Here is a 15,991-nt window from a genome sequence, read left to right on the forward strand (position 1 = left end):
AAATAGATTTATTGGACCTAAGTATTTCATAAGTTAACATGGGCTTACAAAACCTTTTTAACGATGTTCAACCCGGGCTTTGACAAACTTTGAGTGCTAATGAACTTTGAGTGCTAATGAACAATTACATGGATTCCATGTGAAGTCCATGTACTTCACATTATGAAAACTTGTCCAGTGCTAGTAATAATCGTTGTTTAGTTACAGTTACTTTAGCAAAAATAAATAAAAAAGGTTACAGTAATCAAACTAGCCCGATCAGTTTACATTTATATCACATTTCTATTTATTAATTAACACCATAAATAAGTGAATACACACTTATATCAACCTCACACATACAACCCTGAACAAGTGAATAGACTCTGCCATAACTTTCAACTCATTAATATAGCTCATAATCGTACATAGTCAAGAATATTCACAGATCCATGTATATATAATTAAATTACAACGGCAATAACATCCTCCATGCTTTTATGATATTTAAAATTTGGGATACAAGTCAGTATAGGCGTTTGTGCGATCAATCGGTCATCTACTAAACAAAATTTTAAAATGATATTTAAAGAGTTAGCTTAGCCGCAGAGCCAGATTTGAAAATTTTGGAACCCTATTTAAAACAAAAATATTTATTATTATTTAATATTAAGTTTGCAATTTTAATAAAAAATATAGTTTTCATGTAGTATAAAATTTATTCAAATCTCAATCTACTATTATAAAATTCTTCCAATAGTTATAATATTTTCTTATAAACTAATTTTTATCTACGTTTGTTGCATTTAATATTTTATGTTATTATATCAAAACTATATACATATATATATATATATATATATTTTAAATGGAAGCTTCATAAATTTGGATGCCAAATTGAAATGTTTGAAAACTTCTTTAGTGTAAGTCTAGACCTTCGTTTAAGCACTTAAATATTACCTCTCTAATTTGAAAGAATGATGTTTAAGGTTATTCATACATATTTTTTAAAAAAAAAAATATTTACCATTATATTTACTATTATTTAATTTCCAATAAGTTTAACCATTTGTATATGTATATTTTAGGTTTAAAGTAAAATACATTAGTTAACGTTAGAACATCAATTTTTTATATTAGAAAAAGCTTGGTAGATCATTTTTTTTGTATATAGAACCGTAGTTTCCTATAAAGCGTCTAATTATGTCTAGTGATTTATTAAATCATTGTTATATATTTATATTATATTTCTTTAGAAAGAATATAAGACTTTCGATCTTTCACACAAGTTAATTGTTAATGTTCTTATACGCAACTCATATGTTTCAGTCAGTTTTGATATGCAGAGAGAGAAGGATAGCCAGACATGTTAAATCAATCAATCTTTTCTTACTAATCAATTCCACTATTTTGAACTGTCACTATACAAATTAAGACAAGAAAAGGAAAAAATAACTAAAAAGATTAGAAAACTAAGAAGAAAAAGTGGAACATGCCAAGAGAATCTGTTTCCCATATATAGATTACCCCCAAAAACAATAGACAAAAAGAAAATAAACTATTCTATAAAATGTTTTCAATATATGTTAGGTGTCCAATTATAATTCAACATATAATATATTCCAAAACTTGATGAGAAATTATATTAAAGATTCATATTTTATGTGAAGATCTGTAATCCCTTTAAATTTCAAGGTACATATTACCTCCCATCATCCTCCTACGTGGCTGACCTTTGCTCTTTCATAATAAACATTGTTCTTTTTTCAATGGCTTTGCGTGGCAAAGAGCTTGAGTTTAACCTACAAGAATGGAGTCGAAAAGGTCGCTTTACTCGTGAAATCCCTAGTTCTAGAAGGTTTTCTGCTTCCTCACGAGAAGACCGCAAGTCTTCTAGAGCAACCTGCACCATCTCTAGTACTCTCTCTTCTCCTGGCTACTCTCTCACAGGCAAAATAAACAACTCATCTTTCTAAATCTTTCTAAATGTTCATGAAAATGTTCTCTTAGAGGAATGTTCTGAATTTTTGAAGTTTTTATAGCAGATCAGGAGATTGACCCATCAAATTATTCATTCACTAGTGCACTCAAGGGTAAGCCTTTTCATGGCGCTCAACTTAACGCGTTGTAAAGGAAAAGAACAGAGAACATGCATAGAGTGACCTTTTGTTTGTTCTGTTTTGTTCTTTTCCTTATAGCATTGCAAGCCAAAACAATGTACAAGAAGAATCAAGATTGGTTAAAACCAGAAGGTGTTGAGTTAAACTCGAAATGGAACGAAGCAGAGAAGTACATTTGCAATCCTTTGTCTGGTGAAGTTCCTATGGAGTGTTTGTCTTCTAAAACCCTAAACTCAAGATCCTTCAGAGACGTATCCAACAAGTCTACTCCACTCATGAATTTTCCATATAATCACAATCTCAACAATTCAAGAACGAGTAATCCTAACGTCAGAATCATTCAGGAGGATCATGTATCCACCGATCCTGTTCTTATTCAAGGTCACTTGTTATCATCTTTGTTAAATAATAATATCATAAAGGCGGTTTTGTGTTGTGGGTTTAAGATCAATTTGGGGTGTTTTGGAGCAGAAAAGAAAGTTGTGGGGTTGAAACGAGATGTGGGTGTGCAAAGTGCACCGGTAAGTGTTAGCCTGGTGAAGACGCCACCGACGAAAGCTGATGATTCGCAGCACGAGTTTGCACTTGAGTTGAAAGCTCAACAAGAGGTATGCATACAAACTTTTCTCTAATTCTTGATTTTACATTATGTTTCTTTCACAACTTGATGTTTACACATTCAGTATTAATTTTAAACGTATAATAAAATATGGAAAATGCATTTGATTGGAGCCATGTAAAAGGCACATAAGTAAATAATTGCATAAAATTTTTGAACTCGTTTGTGCAACAAATGAATTTAGATTCTTTCACACTGTAAGGAAAGACACCAATACATGTATGCAGTGTATACTTATTCTCAGAGTGTTATAAAAGATAATGATAAGATTGCAAGTTTTGAATGTTTCTATATATACAATATTCTTTCATGATATAGTAGTATTCATACAATATTGTATTCTTGTTACGATTTAGATTCTTTCATGATATATTTTGGAAATGAAGCACTTTATGTGAGAGTATCAATAATAGAAAAGTATCATCCAACTTTATTTCATTTGGACCCCTTTGTTATGATTAGTATATTCCATATTGAAAAGGCTAATGATGTATGTCATATGTTTGCATCTATAATAAAAGTCACAAGCGATGTATTGAGCATATTCTGGTTGAACCATTCATTCAATTTTTTTTCTTAATTATATAAACTTGGAATTTCTTGCCCATACATAGAAATAATAATTTTAAATATAACATTCTTTTATTTTTTTAAAAAAATTTACATTTGCATATTATTATTTTCTATTTTAACTTTATAGGTTTGGAAAAAACAAACCATATGATCTCATTTCTTTTGATTTGGTTTAACTATTTCAGTTTAATTTTACTTAAATTTCAATAGAGTTAAAACTACATTTTTAAAAGCAAAAAAAAAGTTACTTCTATTATTTTCATTTAATGATAATTTATTTTACATATATCTATTATCACATATTTTAAATAGTCTATATTTAAATAAATATTAATAATAAATATAGATTTGTTTTTATTTTTAGTTAAGATATATTAAACTTGTAAAAATCAATCTGTTAACTAACCTAATGAACCATAAATTTAAATAGATTTTTTATCATTTAACTATGAACAATAATTTTATTTGATTAGTGTTGCTTTAATTTTGTATTTGTTGATGTACACTTACAATTAATTTTGATAACATGTATATATTTAAGCAAAATATGATATAAGTTGATGTAAAAAAAATTATTGTAACTAAATTAAGTTTTTTTTTGTTAATATGATATACATAATAGTGATATATGAATTATTAATATTTAATATATTTTAATAGTCTTTCTAAAATAAATATTTGTATATAAAATTTACATTAATGGTGATATATGAGTTACTAGTCATTGTTATATTTGAAAAATCTTGCCCAAAACTATACTTTTTCATAAAATTTTAGTATGTCACAAATTTATTAAAGTTATGTCACATTTTTTCAAAAGTCATATCATTTTTTACTGTTGAGATGAATGTTGTGACGATACATTCACAAATTAAAGTTACCCACTTGATTACTTGCTTATGTTAAGGGGTGTTTCACTGCTCTGTGGTTGTAAAGGATGTGAAGGTAGATGAAGACAAGAAACATATGATGACAAAAGAAAATCAAGAGGAGAAGAAGACAACAGGAAGAAGGTTGTTTTCATGGATGAGAAAAAGGCAAAGGCAACCAACAAAATCCAAATGCTTCTTTCTCATTTGTCTTATCAAAGCTTTTTGAGCTTCAAAACCAATAATATTATAGTAAACAAATAAAATAAAAGGTTAATGGCGTGTAAACTAAACTTATTCGAACTCTGTTTTTATTGTCTGTGGTCTCTGCATAATTTTAAAGTTTTACTTGTTTCCCTTGGGGGTGTTTGATTTTGTTCCCAAGATTCCTTAAAGATGGGGGTTTCGCTTCCTAAATAAATAGTACTAACAAACAATAAAGTAAAATCAACGAAAGACTCAACAGCTTGAAAACCCCATAAAAAACAGAGTTTAGAGTTTCCAAAGAAGAAAACCAAATCATGGTCTTCTCTTTGCTTCTACAAACCTCAAATCATAATGTTTTATGAAACTAAAGCCAAATCCAATACCATACATACTTAGAAATGTCTTGCTCGCTTCCTTCCTCTGATCACTTCAACGTCTACGCTTGTTTCCCTTCTTCAGGCTCGTCTTTTGACGCCTCCTTGATCTCGTCACCACCCACCTCATCCTGTAAAATGAGCAATTAGTCAAAATTTCACCCAGTACATGTAAAGATGCTTTAGATTGTGTAGAATGTAGATAGGCGTTAAAGTAAAGGAGGGAGATAGAAGTGTACATTGAGGTCAGAAGTCCAGAGAGTCAGATTGTCGCGGAGAAGTTGCATTATCAGTGTACTGTCTTTGTATGATTCTTCTCCTAATGTGTCCAGCTCAGAGATTGCTTCATCAAAAGCCTGCGAAAACATCTGAGTGAATAACATCATTCAGGAAGTAAAAGATAAACCCACAAGGCAAAACACAAACCTGCTTGGCGAGACTGCAAGCGCGATCAGGTGAGTTGAGAATCTCATAGTAGAAGACAGAGAAGTTAAGAGCAAGCCCCAATCTAATCGGATGAGTTGGAGGTAAATCAGCAAGTGCAATATCCTACATCAGAAGAAGGAAAAAAACAACCATTAGCAATTCATCAAGATACCTCCTTTTAACTACTCTCAAGCAGCAAAACCAGAATGTACCTGAGCTGACTTGTAAGCCAAGAGAGTGCTCTCAGCAGCATCCTTCCTCTCAGCACCAGTCTTGAACTCAGCAAGGTACCTATGGTAATCTCCCTTCATCTTGAGGTAAAACACTTTAGACTCAGCCAAAGACGCAGCGGGAACAAGATGAGAATCCAAAAGGTTCAAAATCCCATCACAGATCTTCCCGAGCTCGGTTTCAATCTTCACTCTGTAGTCCTTGATAAGAGCAACGTGATCTTCGTTTCCCCTGCTTTCTTCCTTCTGTTCAATGGAAGAAATGATCCTCCACGAAGCTCTCCTTGCACCAATCACGTTCTTGTAAGCAACGGACAAGAGGTTCCTCTCTTCGACAGTAAGCTCCTCGGAGTCAACAGTCTTGGCGACTTTCTCCATGAACTCAACCATCTCCTCGTAACGTTCAGCTTGTTCGGCTAACTTGGCCAAGTACACATTCTCTTCCCGAGTAGACGACATCGTTTCGTATTACACTCTTGTTAGAGATCCTGCTTTCAAAAAATACGTTACATGAATTTTACTGTAACTATGCTAAAAATAATATATATTAGATATGAGAATGTGGTTTAGACATTAGACTTTGGTTTAGTTCGAACCGGTTTGTACCGGATAGATTAGAATTATTTATAATCACTATTTTCTAAATCCTCTCGAGCAAACATAATCTACTAAAAGCATATTCGTACAGATCTACCGTCAATACAAAGCAATCGAAGATGAAACGAACAGTAGAGGTCAACACAGACAAAATCTAGGGAGATAAACACGAAAATCGATGGGAATCATTCGTGAACATGGCCAGATCTCGAAATAAGAGCGAGCACAGACAAGAAAACCAACGACAGAGTAAACGAAACGATAACAACAAGGAGCAGCAGAGAAAGCTATGAGCGACGCAAGGTCAGATCTGGAGGAGCTTACCGAGGGGGGGGGGGTTTGGAATTAGGGTTTGTGGAATTGGAAGCACGAGACGCGAAATGAGGGTAGTGAGAAGAAATAAGGGGGAAAAAGGGCAGAAGATGGGCTTTTTTGAGTTTTTGGAGAAAAGGCCCAATCAGAGTACGACAAGTGTCTAACGCTGTTGACCCGTCGAAGACTTTAATTTCGTGATAAAATTGAATTTTATGGGCCCTGATTTCCCGTGATTTGTCGGTATCCTTGATTGATTTATTTTTATTTTTTTGAAAATATTTTTTTGCGTCATTTCCATTAGAGACCACAATCAAAACATTAATTATATATTGCAAGAGATTGACATTGATAAAACAACTTACGTATGAACGAGAGTACACGAGGGAAGTTTTAGGAGATCATTACAGTGAATCAACTTTGGGTTTTCATGTTTTGTTTTTACGTTTACTATTAATACATTCATATACAATACATATTGTCTCCAGTTCGACAAAATAAAAAAACAGGAACATGAGATTTTGCAACGACTAGATACGATCAACGACAATACAAAGAGCAGAATGAGAAACTCCATTTTAAACTGACAACTGAGAGTATCCATGACCACGGACGAGTAACGAAGTTCGAACTTGGCAATCCCCACAATTTTTTAAGTAAAACATATGAACCAATGAGAAGAGACAGAGAGAAGAACAAGGGTATTTTTATAATAAAAAGCTTATTCCTCAAACTCATGCATGTGATCCAGAAGATAGTTTGCAGCCAACTCTTCGTTCTTGTTGCACGCAAAGAACACTTCCAACACCAATGCTCTCTCAAATCCCATCGCTTCCAGCTGCAGTTTTTTTTTTGTTTTATAATGGAATCAGTAAAGAGAGTGAAGAAAGCGAGGGGAAAGAAACGAAACATACCCTTTCAATTGCATCCCGTTCCTCAGGTGTGACCTGAATCGCCTGTGGCTGTGGCATTCCTTCGCCGAAGAGGTTGGCGCTGAATAATACAGTGCACAAATTAACTAAGAAAAGAATCATTGTTTAAGTAGGTGAAAACCTCCCAGGGTTTCGTTTTTTATATGTATGTTACATATGAATCACAACCGTAAGAGAACAAGGATTATACATACCCTTCTGCCCCTCCTTCAACGGGTTCATTGATTAAACGTAAGAAATCAGCTTGATGTTCTTGAATCAACCGCATCAAGTTTGGGTTTTGCTTTCCCAGTTCCTGAAGCATAGGCTGCAGATAACACATGGACAACATTATTATTCATTTGTAAAGCTATCAAATGACTCAACAATTATTGCAGTTCTTCTGTGAATTGGATAGACATACCTGCAGAACTTGAGGGTTTGCTTGCACCATTGCACGCAGAGCTTGGAACTGATACACACCAGAATAAACAACAATAAACAAGTCGCACATTGATAGTCTTATATGCTCTTCTTGTAAGCAAGTAGAAAAAAAACAGCTTGTACCTGTTGGCTGTTGCGCAGGAAGTCAAGTGTTCCACCACCAGGGTTTGCTCCAACATTTGGCAACCCCTGCCAAAGATAAACGTAGATTTAGTACAACATACCCAATGATGATCAAAAGTTTTTAAAAGAAACAAAGTATGCTTTTGATCTCCAAATTTATTACCTGTGGGAAGAGATCTAACGGATTTGCATTAGGACCAGTAGCAGGTGCCGCTGCAGGTTGCTGAGCCTGTGCTGGAGGATTTGCTGGCTGCCCACCACTAGCTGGAGCACGAGCAACTGGTGGAACTTCAGCTTGCTCGGGGATCCCCTAATGCATAAACATAAGTGTTTAAAATATATAAATTATCATCTAGCTTTAGTGTCACTAAAAACAATAGCCTATAACAGTGACAAAGAAGAAGATTAAAAGCCTAGTGACTAAGATCATAGGACTCAGCATCTACAGCAAACTCAGAAAAAGAAAAAACAAAATAGGACTCACAGAGTAAAGATATTCCACAGCTCTTTCAGGGTTGTTAAATGCAGCACGGAGTGCACGGACAACAGTGTCCCGATCCCAGGCTCCTCCACCCATGTCCAGAATCTGCAGAATGGTACTCTCTAAATTACTTCCAGCGGCCAAGTTCGATGCTGCTTGTCCGTACACATCACCCTGAGACCTATATTAACCAAAAGAAACAAATATAAGAGTAGGCCAATACCTGAACTAAGCAGACATTCCAAGGACTACATATATATAGTAAATATACTAACCCTGCAGGAATTGATTCGGGTGGAGGAGTGCTTGCTGGTGGAGTAGTAGAAACAGATTCAGGTGCAGGTACAGGTGCAGCCACAGTTTCAGTGGCAGCTACAGGCGCTGGTGCAGTTGCAGCTGGTCTGCACAGATTTAGGAAGATTGGGGGGAGAAAATCGCAATTAGTATTAGAATAGACACATATTTTCAGATATATTTTAGAATATTTCCGAGTACAGAATACTCACATTGCTACAGAAGCTGGAGGCTGTGTTGATGAGGTAGGCATCGACTTAGCCTAAACCAATTGTAAAGTTTAGATCATCCAACAAACAAGTTGCATGAAGATGCTATAACAGCATAACCAACTAACCTGCACTGTAGGACCAGAAGATGCACTAGACGCTCCAGCCGAGGCAGTTTTACTCTGCACGTTTAGCCCCCAGAGAGCATAAGTAAAAATTAGGTAATAAAAGAGCTAAAATAGCACAACTTGTTTCCTAAGATCGAAGCTCACCTTGGCCATCATAATGACAATAAAACTGTTCTCAGCAACCTTGTTCTCCTCAATGGTGGTCTCATCTTTAAGCACTTTCCCTTGGTGAATAAGCATCAGTTTCGCAGCAGGATACACGTCTGCTCCCTGCACAGTCTCTATGTTCTTCTTCACATCAGCAACCTGATTGTAAAATAGTCAAAAACATGGACCTTGACCACAAAACTTTATTCAATTACATATGATAATCAAACATGCATCCAATACAACCAGATAAAATTAGAAACAGCAATTATAGTGACGATGCCTAACAAGTTCCAATTAAACAAGCTATAATCAGCTCAGCAAGTAACTATATAGTATACACCAAAACCGTCGAGCTTCATATACATGAAGGGATCCAAATTATATTAATTATCTCTAGCAGTCTCTAAATCAAAGAGTCAAATACTAAACCGGATCAAAAACGGCATCGGATTACGAAACTAAACCGTCTCAATTAAGGATTACGAAAACTATCTAACAGACTTTCTCATACCGAATCCTCAGGTTTTACTTCGATCTCGAAGTGAGTCCCCTTGAGAGTTTTCACAAATATCTTCATCTTCGGAAAAAAAAAATCCCTCCTCAGGCGAAACTGAGCTCAGATCGATCGCAGCTGGCAATCGCAATAACTTGGGGAGAAGGCGAGTAGGTAAAAGATGATGCACACGAAATGTAGCCCCTACCTTGGTGGTTCCCTCGATATCTCCACTACTGGATTGTGGCCCAAGAAGCACATGTCTTGGTACTTTCCACTCTGCCACGTCATACGTCATTAGGCCACTTAAAATATGCCACGTCATGTTGACAGCTTCCGGATTACAGCTGTTAATAGATAGGCCCAACAACTTCTAATGTTTAGAAGATAGGCCCATAGTGCTTTTACTGTTTAGAATATAGGCCTAAGCCCACAATATTTTCTAAATGGGTAGGCCGTTTTCGTCTTTTCTATTGTTTTTGCTATTGATAATGGTAAAAAAAATAAAATAAGACAGAACAGTAATAATCACTTTATCCAAATTTAAATTTATCTCTGTAAATAAGTTTGTACATGCACTATCTTTTATCACACCAGAGGAAGTACAAACTCAAAAAGGAAACATAGAGAGAAATACAAAAAAAGAGTTATCGGCCCAGTTTGATGCTGCAGCTTGGCCCAATGGTATCACAGCCGAGCCGAACGAAGCCGACGCGAGGCAAAACTACAAAGGAAAAAAGTTAGAGCTTAAGCTCAGTCTTACACGGGATGTCCTCCTGACACGTGGCGAACGCGCCGATCTTTCTCTTCTTAAGAGGCACCACGTTACACGCATGCGACACCGGCTCGAGCCCTAATGTTAGGTCAAGCTTGATCTCGCCGGAACTCTGCACAGCCGGCGGAGAGAACGTCATGACCTCCGAGATATTGCTCTCTCCTTCCTGAGCAGCCACGACTTCAGACTGGTGGCTCAACGACGACACGTGGCTAGCCTCTTTTTCCTCCGATTCCGACGGTTTAGCAACACCGGCGACACGTTTAGCGCGGCGAGGTTTCGGCCGTTTGAGATCGGTTGAGCCAGTAGCCGCCGCAGCTGCGGCGGCGGAGCTCTCATCCTTGGAAATATGTCGGATGTCGTACATTTTCAGCGGCGGGCCTTGGCCGTTGGTCGCCGCATCAGTGGCCATCTCTGTGATCGGTTCACCTTTCATCACCGCCTCCACGGCGGCTTGGCAAAGCTGCCAGTTTCCCGACCATAACAAACCAACCGAACCGTAGATCGGATTCACAATCCTCCCACAAGCTTCATGCAACAACGATCGGAAAATCCCTGCAAATTATCACGCAAAGTTCGTTAACCTTAAATGACCTTTCGTCTCTCCACTAAAGATGACTTTAATGGAAAAAAAAACAACTCACCAGGACGAAGGTGATCGGGACCGGCGTTGATGAGGTTCATGAGTCCAGCACGGCCATAGAACTTGGCGAGAAACACCGTTGCGTTTGCTTGCGCTTCAGGCGATTTGATCCAAGACAAGCACGGTCGTATACTACAATCATCACTACACCCTTTTCGAAGAACTCTGCATCCATTACAGCTCATCCGCATCTTGTTTTGTCTTCTAGACTCTGTTTCGTAAGATTTCTTGGGAGATTTTTGTAATAAGGACGGATTGAGATTCACTAATTATATAAGAAAGATGTTGATTGAGTTTGTTAGATAATAAGCCCCCGGGTTTTTGGAAGCTGAGAGATGAAACCAAGGTTAATAAGAAGAGAGAAGACAAATAAAAAGAAGCTGTTTTGCTAAACACGCCGCGGTTTTTTTTTTCCGGATTCAACGTTTTAATCCTTGTCTTTCTTCCCCAAATTTTGTTTCTTGTCCACTCTCAACCCCCACGCGTGTGCCGTACACGTGTTAGTACATTTAATTATGAATTTAAATCAATTATTCAAAATCTGGTATTTAGTTACTTTCATCCAAAATATTTAATATGCAGCGTGGATATTAGATCATGGAGTACTTTATTTGAGAGAGCATCTGACAAGTTTATAATGCTAAAAAAAAAAAAAAACATAATTTCACAAATTATTATAAACAATCTATCATCAATCAATTAGTATTATCCTTTTGAGTTCGTGCCTTTAACGCTCGCGCGTCAGAAAATTTGGTCGAATCGCCACGTTTGAGCCAGATAGGATTTGAGGAAGATGGGACCCACAATGAACTCCTGGTTTTCTGGAAATGAACCCGTTTTCGAATACTGCTTTATTATTGTCCGAAAACTAGCGCCTGGTTTCTGGTTTTCGGTTTTCCGGGTTTTGATATTTTCTTCTTTGTGACTGTGGGCGGATCTCTGTGTCGCCGACGGTTTTGTTCAGAAAAAAGAAAAGTAAATCTTATTTACCTTTGGCTTAATTAAGACTACCAAAATTCAGCTTTAATATGATTTCATTAGTTTGAAACTTTGCACATTTGAGATAGTTGAGAAGTGGATTCTGTAATGTGATTTTTTGAAAATTATTGACAGATCATTATGTATATAATAAATGAAAATAATCGTTTTGTCATCTGAAATTTGCATAAGAAAATAGTTTGAGATCTTGTAGTTATTGTGGTTAGGTCACCATTGCATACATACATATTACATCGTCATGTGTTACAGTTCATATACATGTCGAGCTTTACAAAATTACATTTTTACAAAGATTGAGAACCTCTCTGAAAGAAGAACAAACACTCCAAAGTGGTTTGATATGTTACAGTGAGAATAAGGATAACACATCTTAATTTACGGTATATATACACAATATTGATCTCAAAGCCTTAACTAAGGATGTTGACTGATCTTTTTAACTCTTCTTAATATTCAAAAAACATATAATCGAAAAAGGGATTATGGATTTTATGAATCTCTGCTCCTTCTTCTAAGCCATGGCAGGTATGCTTGAGTTTTGGCAGTCCCTGTTTAAGCAATCGAATCCCTTTACTCTAACAGAAGCAGGCTTAATCCCAAACTTCACTCGACCACAGCTTCCTCCTTTGACACGAGATGGAGATGGGAGGAATGGTGAGATAGGGTTGAGTTTGTTATCTCCAAATCGTGCATCTTGAGCTAAAGGGTTTGATACTCTGCTCGGGGGAGACCCGAGGAAAAATGGAGGTGATGAAGCTACACCAGATAATGTTTCTTCCTACAGAGAAAGAACAAGACAAGAGAATCAAAGTTTAGATACTGAATCCTTTCCGTATCTGACTAAAGATTCAATCTACATAGGCAAACCATTCTGTAGAGAAGAAGCAGAACAAAAACAATAATTCAAGCAGGTGAAATCTGATGAATCCATTATAAATATGGATTAAACAACTTGAAGCAACTATATAGTCTAGTGTTTTGATACAATACAAAGAAACACAAATCGACGAAGAATGGTGCAAAGTCTAATAGTTCAAACAAAGGAAGACAAGGGATTGTTTGATTTCAATACACCAAGTTCAAAGAAGGAGACAAACCTTTCTACGAATGATGATGTCCAAAAGATCAGCCCCAGCTTTACAATCACTTACATCAGCTGCTCTGGATTGACTGTTAAAATCCCAAACAAAGCATATAGTAAAATCAGCATTTAGTATTGCAAAAAACAAAAACAATATGATCTCTGTGGATAAAAAGACAAAAGGAAGAGGCTTTATGATGATACCTTGAATGTAATAATCTAAACGGATGAATAACGTTATTAGAGAGAATGACACGGCGAGGCTTAGGACAAACAAGAGAGATAGGATCAGAGGAGACAGGAACAACAAATCCTCTAGATTCGAAGGCGTTCTGCTGGAGGCTATAATGATTCATCTTCGAACCACTTTTGTCTCAAGCGAAACACAATGGAGATATCAGAACAATCTGAGGGACGGGTAATAATAAAAAAAAAAAAAGGATCATTTCGAAATACAGAGAGAGATTGGGTATAAAACAGAATGTTCAGAAACAGAATACGTTGACCAGAATAAACCAGTTTCATTGAGACGTATTGAGTGGACTATATAAACAGCAAACTTTCGTACGAACAAGATAAGGATTTTGAACGTTTTAAAATTTACAACAAACCCGTTTACGAGAAGAAACAAAAAACTAACTTTGATCTGTCATTTACGCTATTATTAAAGGAACTTGGAGAAGAAAAACGAAAGAGGGAAGTACTACTACCTTACGAACTTTTTGACGAAAACGCGGCGATAAGGGTGAGCGAAAAGTAGAGAAACAGAGTGGCTGTGAATAATAAGCACTTTATTATATTAAGACGACGATGAGATAAAGGTTTTGTGTCACGAAACTATGTCGTTTCCGCCAGAAAATTATTACAACTTCGTTTGTTCTCGCAGTCGTTATTCCGTAATTTATGACTCCGAATGGTAACTGCGGTTTGAGCGGTGCGGAACAAGTGGTTTAACTGCGGTGCATGTTTAACAGTTATAAAAACGTATAGATATATGATATATGTAGAAATTTTTGTTACTGTTTAACTGCGGTGCAGAGCGGGCCGGTTCGTAACATTCAAAGCCATATAAACTAAAATCATTGGCAAGTTGTTAATTGTGTAAAGAAACCATCAAACATTTTTTTTTAAATTTTATTTGTTGGGTTTAGAATGTTCAATTACGTCTATTTCGTAAGACTTGTGAGAATATATTGTAATTGTTTATTATGATATACTGTGGGTCTCTAGTTCTTAATGCTTTTCACGTTTTAAATGTTTACAGTCCCCTTTAAGTAATCTCCATTATCTTCTAAACAGGGTTATCGTCATCATCCCAACTCCAAAAGACTTTGACCAATTACTTTGGCCTATTGGGTTAAGCTCGAAATATGTCTATTTGGCCCATTAGCTATAGTAACCTATCAGCGGCCCAGTTAAGGTAATAGCATCAGCCCTGAGAAGATCCAGACCGTCCAAAATAGGGATCTCAAAAGAAACCCTTACTATTTAAACCTCTGCTTCACCAGATTCGCGTCGCCTCTCGAACACGAAGCTCTTTAAGCAGGAAGCCGTAAACCTCTTTTCACCACCTTCCAGTGTTCTTCGTCGTTGCTAACTGGTACGCTTCACTATACTATTCTGGAGGCTAATCGTCGTTTTTCTTAATCTAATTGCATACTCTGTTATTAGCTTTAGTGAGAGCTGTAATTCATGGGTTTTATTAGGGTCACAATTTAATTGATCTGCTTAATGATGTTAGCTTTTGTAACCAATTGAGAAATGTAGCTCATTCTTTTGCGTTGAAGCTATCAAAATGTTGATTGGGTTATTTGTTTCTGTGTTTATTAAATTGTTTTAGAATCTGCAAAGATGTTCTCTGCTCAGAACAAGATCCACAAGGACAAGGGTGTCGCACCAACTGACTTCGAACAGGAAGTTGCTCAGGTTCTCTCTTCTTTCTTAAACCTTGTGAATGTGTTTTTTATTGGTTTCCTTATTGATTTATTTTAACTGCAGGCTTTCTTTGACTTGGAGAACACCAACCAGGAGTTGAAAAGCGACTTGAAAGATCTCTACATAAACCAAGCTGTGTAAGTTTTCATTTATAGAGTCTGTAAAGATCTTAACTTCGTCTGAAATATCTCTTTTTTTTTTCTATTTTGTGCAGTCAGATGGATATCTCTGGAGGCCGCAAGGCAATTGTGATCTATGTCCCATTCAGACTGAGGAAAGCCTTCCGCAAGATCCATCCTCGTCTCGTCAGAGAGCTCGAGAAGAAGTTCAGTGGAAAAGACGTTGTCTTTGTTGCCACCAGAAGAATCATGCGCCCACCTAAGAAAGGCTCAGCTGTTCAGAGACCACGCAACAGGACTCTCACTTCCGTCCATGAAGCCATGCTTGAGGACGTTGCTTACCCTGCTGAGATTGTTGGAAAGCGTACCAGATACCGTGTTGATGGCACCAAGATCATGAAGGTAAAGAAAAATCTAACGTTTATTGATCTTTTCATAGCTTTAGCCTCTTAGCTAACATGTTTCAATTTTTGGCAGGTCTTCTTGGAGCCTAAGGAGAGGAACAACACTGAGTACAAGCTTGAGACAATGGTTGGTGTCTACAGGAAGCTTACAGGGAGAGATGTTGTTTTCGAGTACCCTACCATAGAAGGTTGAAGAGATGAATGTTTGATTCTTTTTTTTTGTCGGATAGAGAGCTTTTTTATTCTGTTTTTGAGTAAAAACTCTTTGCAAAAGATTTTCTTGTTTAAGTTGTTGCATCTCAGTCTTCCTCAAAACTTGTGTTTAAACAATAGCTTTCTTCTGTTTCTCCAAATGATTCACTGTTTAAAATATATATATCTCAAAAAAAATTCTCATTGAATATAATTTCTTGGCACAAGGTTGACATAGTTTGATTTAACCATACATTAACAGAGAAAGAGCGTGTGTGTTGTTCAGCTGAAAAGGATACAAAAA

The 15,991-nt window shown here is 36.4% G+C and overlaps 6 protein-coding genes across 9 annotated transcripts; 2 read left to right on the forward strand and 4 right to left on the reverse strand.

Moving 5' to 3' along the window:
- The first annotated feature begins 1,480 nt into the window (after nt 1-1,480).
- Nucleotides 1,481-4,517, forward strand: LOC103858965. 2 transcript variants are annotated; one of them, XM_009136430.3, is made up of 5 exons: nt 1,481-1,929; nt 2,025-2,072; nt 2,178-2,480; nt 2,571-2,707; nt 4,199-4,517. In XM_009136430.3, the coding sequence occupies exons 1-5, from the start codon at nt 1,749-1,751 to the stop codon at nt 4,223-4,225; spliced, it is 696 nt and encodes a 231-aa protein (XP_009134678.1). In that variant the 5' UTR covers nt 1,481-1,748; the 3' UTR covers nt 4,226-4,517. The 2 variants fall into 2 exon arrangements, with proteins under 2 accessions (XP_009134678.1, XP_009134677.1); XM_009136429.3 differs by having other exon boundaries at nt 4,228-4,517.
- Nucleotides 4,518-4,597: 80 nt separating this feature from the next.
- Nucleotides 4,598-6,481, reverse strand: LOC103858966 (14-3-3-like protein GF14 nu). Of its 2 annotated transcripts, none has more exons than XM_033286307.1 (5): nt 6,319-6,419; nt 5,380-5,873; nt 5,168-5,290; nt 4,981-5,097; nt 4,598-4,872 (listed from the first exon to the last, which is right to left on the reverse strand). In XM_033286307.1, exons 2-5 carry the CDS (start codon nt 5,854-5,856, stop codon nt 4,804-4,806), a joined length of 786 nt encoding a protein of 261 aa, XP_033142198.1. In that variant the 5' UTR covers nt 5,857-5,873; nt 6,319-6,419; the 3' UTR covers nt 4,598-4,803. The 2 variants fall into 2 exon arrangements, with proteins under 2 accessions (XP_033142198.1, XP_009134679.1); XM_009136431.3 differs by having other exon boundaries at nt 4,602-4,872; nt 5,380-5,885; nt 6,319-6,481.
- Nucleotides 6,482-6,794: 313 nt separating this feature from the next.
- LOC103858967 (ubiquitin receptor RAD23c) lies at nt 6,795-9,817 on the reverse strand. The gene is made up of 12 exons (XM_009136433.3): nt 9,558-9,817; nt 9,041-9,202; nt 8,897-8,950; nt 8,772-8,821; nt 8,541-8,666; nt 8,269-8,446; nt 7,948-8,094; nt 7,785-7,850; nt 7,642-7,689; nt 7,433-7,545; nt 7,221-7,299; nt 6,795-7,144 (listed from the first exon to the last, which is right to left on the reverse strand). Exons 1-12 carry the CDS (start codon nt 9,621-9,623, stop codon nt 7,028-7,030), a joined length of 1,206 nt encoding a protein of 401 aa, XP_009134681.1. The 5' UTR covers nt 9,624-9,817; the 3' UTR covers nt 6,795-7,027.
- A 244-nt stretch (nt 9,818-10,061) lies between these two features.
- LOC103858968 (LOB domain-containing protein 41) lies at nt 10,062-11,349 on the reverse strand. The gene is made up of 2 exons (XM_009136434.3): nt 10,959-11,349; nt 10,062-10,869 (listed from the first exon to the last, which is right to left on the reverse strand). Exons 1-2 carry the CDS (start codon nt 11,146-11,148, stop codon nt 10,280-10,282), a joined length of 780 nt encoding a protein of 259 aa, XP_009134682.1. The 5' UTR covers nt 11,149-11,349; the 3' UTR covers nt 10,062-10,279.
- An 820-nt stretch (nt 11,350-12,169) lies between these two features.
- On the reverse strand, nt 12,170-14,239 carry LOC103858969. Of its 2 annotated transcripts, none has more exons than XM_009136436.3 (4): nt 13,748-14,239; nt 13,242-13,403; nt 13,054-13,126; nt 12,170-12,734 (listed from the first exon to the last, which is right to left on the reverse strand). In XM_009136436.3, exons 2-4 carry the CDS (start codon nt 13,391-13,393, stop codon nt 12,468-12,470), a joined length of 492 nt encoding a protein of 163 aa, XP_009134684.1. In that variant the 5' UTR covers nt 13,394-13,403; nt 13,748-14,239; the 3' UTR covers nt 12,170-12,467. The 2 variants fall into 2 exon arrangements, with proteins under 2 accessions (XP_009134684.1, XP_009134683.1); XM_009136435.3 differs by having other exon boundaries at nt 13,242-13,444.
- Nucleotides 14,240-14,491: 252 nt separating this feature from the next.
- LOC103858970 (40S ribosomal protein S7) lies at nt 14,492-15,891 on the forward strand. Its single transcript, XM_009136437.3, has 5 exons — nt 14,492-14,637; nt 14,878-14,963; nt 15,036-15,109; nt 15,187-15,493; nt 15,569-15,891. The coding sequence occupies exons 2-5, from the start codon at nt 14,889-14,891 to the stop codon at nt 15,686-15,688; spliced, it is 576 nt and encodes a 191-aa protein (XP_009134685.2). The 5' UTR covers nt 14,492-14,637; nt 14,878-14,888; the 3' UTR covers nt 15,689-15,891.
- Nucleotides 15,892-15,991: the final 100 nt, after the last annotated feature.

The sequence above is a fragment of the Brassica rapa genome, chromosome A03 (genome assembly GCF_000309985.2).
Source record: "Brassica rapa cultivar Chiifu-401-42 chromosome A03, CAAS_Brap_v3.01, whole genome shotgun sequence".
In the NCBI taxonomy this organism is placed as follows: domain Eukaryota; kingdom Viridiplantae; phylum Streptophyta; class Magnoliopsida; order Brassicales; family Brassicaceae; genus Brassica; species Brassica rapa.